Raw genomic sequence first — 4,182 nt, 5'->3', positions numbered from 1 at the left:
ACCCGTTGCCTACTGGTGGTGGTCAGAGGGCCCGGTGGCGCCAGTGTTCGGCAGCCTCGCCTCTGTCAGTGCGCCCCAGGGTGGCTGTGGCTACACTGTAGCTTGCCATCACGTGTGTGTGAATGGTTGGATGACTGGATATGTAAAGCGCCTTGGGGTCCTTAAGGACTAGTAAAGCGCTATATAAATACAGGCCATTTACCATTACCATTTATTTTCTTTGTATTTAACTGAGTTCTTTTGTGTTATGAAGTTTTTAGCTCATGGAAATTTTGTTGTGCTACATACAAATTTCAAGCTATTTATTAGTTTTAGCTGTTGTAACAAGGATTTCCCAACTTTCAGAATGAAAAAAGTTGTTATTCTATTGGTAATTAGTAATTAGTAATAGTAATTACTCTTAAAAAATCCATAAAATCCCCTAAATTGGATAGTCTATGATAAAAACGTGTATACAGTAAGTGCTGTTTTATTAATTTCTATGGTTCCAAAACTTAGCATTGGTTTTATAGTAGGCCTACATGCACTCTATACACAATTAATGTCATCATTAATTAAATAAAGTTTATAAACTCAGATATTATTATTTTGAGTCACTAACTCTCACGTGACTGTCATATTGTACTACGTAACTGTCCTCATAGCAACAATATGCAGCCGTCAGTACGTCACCACGGTGTTCTCCATTGTCCATATACCATGCTTCTGATAGGAGACCTGTCGTAGTGAACGTGAAGTACAGAGTGAGTTCTTCCACGTTGTCATTTTTATATATAGATTTATATATATTCAAATTGTATTTGCCGTCTGGCACAATTAACAATTATTTGTTCCCTCAAACTGTTGCTAGTTAGCTAGCCCGGCTCTACTTTGTGACTAGTAGTGATGTTGCTGGTATGCTAAATGCTAATGCTGTTGTGTTTTACGTGCAGTTTTGCATTAACTTGGTCTGATGCTAACACATTAACTTGGATCTTACTTTTGAATGCTTTTAATTGTGTCCACATATATATATATATATATATATATATATATATATACTAAAAGCATCACGAGCATCAGTGATTCAATTAGAAGGTCATAATTTAAGTACAGCTACTAATGCTCAGCACGATTAGCTATGGTGCTTGACGGACCAAAATGTCTGGTAAGTGTACCTCTTAAGCTGTTTTAGACGACTATCGTAGATTCTTCAGTTAAAAAGAAAAACAAACATGTATCGTTCGTGAAAACAAAACAGGGACCGCTTTTGATAGCCGTTTAGGCGCAGCGGTGCTATTTGTTTGCTAACAGTGTGCTAATAGGCAAGTTGCGTAGCTAAGAGCTGTACAAATCCCAGCATCAGAAAACCTAATGTCTGCAGCTGATTAACGTTGTGTTTCGTGTTGGTGTTGAAGGGAAAACAATAGATAGGTTTACGCCACTATTTAAAGCCGCGTTTGAGAGAGAACTGTCCTTTTGATACAGGATACCCGAACGTTAAGGGCTAAAAAGTAATTGGACGTTTGGGTGCTGAATATTTTGTGTAGCAGCATAGATTGATTTGCATAAAGCACAAATTGAGTTTGCTTTAAATGTCTTTAAGTGTAACTCGCCGTCAATCTGAGGTGCAGACCGTACAGGTGAACTAGACCATCATTACAAAACAATCTCTACATTGAAGCAACTTTGTGTTATCGTACACAACCTACCTACGGCACTGCGGTACCTTTGGTATTTTATAGGTATATATAAGGGTATGTATTTTCCTATGACAAAGGGAAGTATGACTGAATGAAGGTAGACAAGAAACAACACAGCCAGGAGTTTTCAACCATAAAACTCCTACTCTTTCAAACATACTTTTGTGGAGTCCACCAAAACTCAGCAGCATGTAGGCCAATGCTGATTGATTGGCAAGTGGGATGAAACTGCTTCTTTTGTTCTGGAGTTCACCAGGAATGTGGGAGGCAAGAAAAAGATTATGCATGAAAAGCATAGACTTGGCTGCAGAAAACAGTATAGGCCTTCAAAGTCTGGAACTATCTTGCTGACAAATTGTCAGTGGCTCTCTTATAGACATTTTTCAGCCCTTTATGGACACTTAAGTTTACCCCAACTCAGACACTCCTCACAGTGTTACTGGAGCTTAAGGTAGTGGCATCCAGAGGCTAGATTCCATATTTGTAAGACTTTTTATGGCCGAGCACAATAACCTCAGTTTTATCTGAATTTAGAAGCAGAAAATTGGAGGTCATCTACCTACCTTTGAGACATTCCTGCAGTTTAGTTTAACTAAATAGTGTGTGTTATCTGTTTTGGATAGATAAAGTTGAGTATCACCTGTATAACAGCAACAATGTATTCTATGCCTTCTAATGATACAACCTAAGGAAAGGATGTATAATGTAAAAATAATTGGTGCTAGCACAGAACCTTGTGGAACTCCATAATTAACCTTAGTGTGTGAAGAGGACTCTCCATCTGTTAGACAGATATGTTTCAAACCACTGCAGCGTACCTATAATACCTATAGCATGCTGTAATCGCTGTAATAATATATTATGGTCAGCAGTACAGAATGCTGCACTTTACATATGGGCACATAACCACCTGCTAGCATCTCCTTTTCATAGCCCAATTTTATTTGAAATACTGTCAAATAAAATATTATCACTTTTATGCTTTATAATGATCATTATGCAATAAAGTAAAAACAATTTTGCATGGTTAAACATGCAAAGCTTATCTGCTTTTTATAGTTTTTTTCTTCTCAGCTGTGTTTTTCTGCTCATGACATCTTACTCAAATGTTGCATTCTTGTCTGTTGGTTTCTGGGACTCCCCCATGTAGTGGACCGCAGTTTAAAGCGACGGCAGGTAAAACCACTTGCTGCCTCTCTGCTTGATGCCTTGGATTATGACAGTTCAGATGACAGTGACTTTCAAGTAGGAGATGCTTCAGGTAAGTATGGCCTTTGTGATGTCTAGCAGTATTAAATACATGCATAGTTTTTTATTGTTCAGAAATGAACAGTCCAAATGGCTTGAGACTAATAAGCTTTTGGCTGGCTAGCTTAAATGCAAACTGTTTTATTTAATTTAATTTAATTTAATTTAATTATTTTATTTTATTTTATTTTATTTTAGAAAAGTTGAAATGCTGCGCAAAATTTAATAAAAATGCTATGACTTTACAGTATTAGAAAATAAAAGAAAATAATTTAACCCCAATATTTCATTTACATAAAACAACATATGAAATGATGAATTTTAATTTTCTTATGCACAAGTCACTAACTTTGGAATAAAACTTTCCGGTGTAATTTTCTTTTTATGAATTTCGTCATCTGTGGTTCATAATAATCCTAAATTTCAAGAATCTGAAAAATATCACATTAGGCTTTCTTCTGATGATTTTCTGAAATTTTCTATAGGGTTATTTTCGGGGCTTTGAGCGGACCATTCACAGACTTTATTGTACCCTGCTACATCGATTTCAAAACTAGTTTGGATGTGTGTTTGGAATAACTTTCCTGCTGGATAAAGCCGTTGCATCTCAGTTTTAACTGTTAAGCTTTTGATTTTAGATGAAGTTGAGGAATTTGGAGGAAGTCAATTCCTCCAAATCTTTCTATACTAGAGGATGATGCCCATGTGAGCAGCTGCACATTTTAGGCAAGGCAAGTTTATTTGTATAGCACAATTCAACAACAAGGTGATTCAAAGTGCTTTACAGAGACATTAGAAACAAAAACCAAAAAAAAGCATGATTTAAAATTGATTAAAACAAGCAAACAAACAAACTAATTAACAAACAAACAAAACGGTATATAAAATCAAAACAGATAAAATCAGTAGTTTAAATGCAAGTTTTGAAATTTAAGCTTAACAGTGTGGATTTGGTGCTTTATTCAAATGCAGCTGAGAATAGGTGAGTCTTCAACCTGGATTTAAATAAACTGAGTGTTTCAGCTGATCTGAGGCTTTCTGGGAGTTTGTTCCAGATATAAGGAGCATAAAAGCTGAATGCAGCTGCTCCGTGTCTGGTTCTGACTCTGGGAACTGATAAAAGACCGGATCCAGATGACCTGAGGGATCTGGAAGGTTCATACTGGGTCAGGAGGTCACTGATGTATTTTGGTCCTAAACCATTCAGAGCTTTATAGACCAGCATCAGAACTTTAAAGTCTATCCTCTGACG

The 4,182-nt window shown here is 36.5% G+C and overlaps 1 protein-coding gene across 1 annotated transcript in view; it reads left to right on the top strand.

The window, feature by feature from the left end:
- Nucleotides 1-650: 650 nt before the first annotated feature.
- The window catches only part of phf14 (PHD finger protein 14), a gene marked incomplete at its 3' end in the record, with an annotated part of 35,583 nt that continues 32,051 nt past the window's right edge, over nt 651-4,182 (top strand). Inside the window, exons 1-2 of the mRNA XM_005754535.1 lie at nt 651-743; nt 2,833-2,943. Coding sequence (XP_005754592.1) covers nt 743; nt 2,833-2,943 — 112 coding nt within the window. The remainder of the gene's footprint in view (nt 744-2,832; nt 2,944-4,182) is intronic.

Source organism: Pundamilia nyererei, unplaced genomic scaffold, assembly GCF_000239375.1.
Source record: "Pundamilia nyererei isolate P.nyererei 1_Seehausen unplaced genomic scaffold, PunNye1.0 scaffold00584, whole genome shotgun sequence".
Lineage (NCBI taxonomy): Eukaryota > Metazoa > Chordata > Actinopteri > Cichliformes > Cichlidae > Pundamilia > Pundamilia nyererei.
Note: the sequence above shows the minus strand (reverse complement) of the source record. Positions and strands in the feature narration are given on the sequence as shown.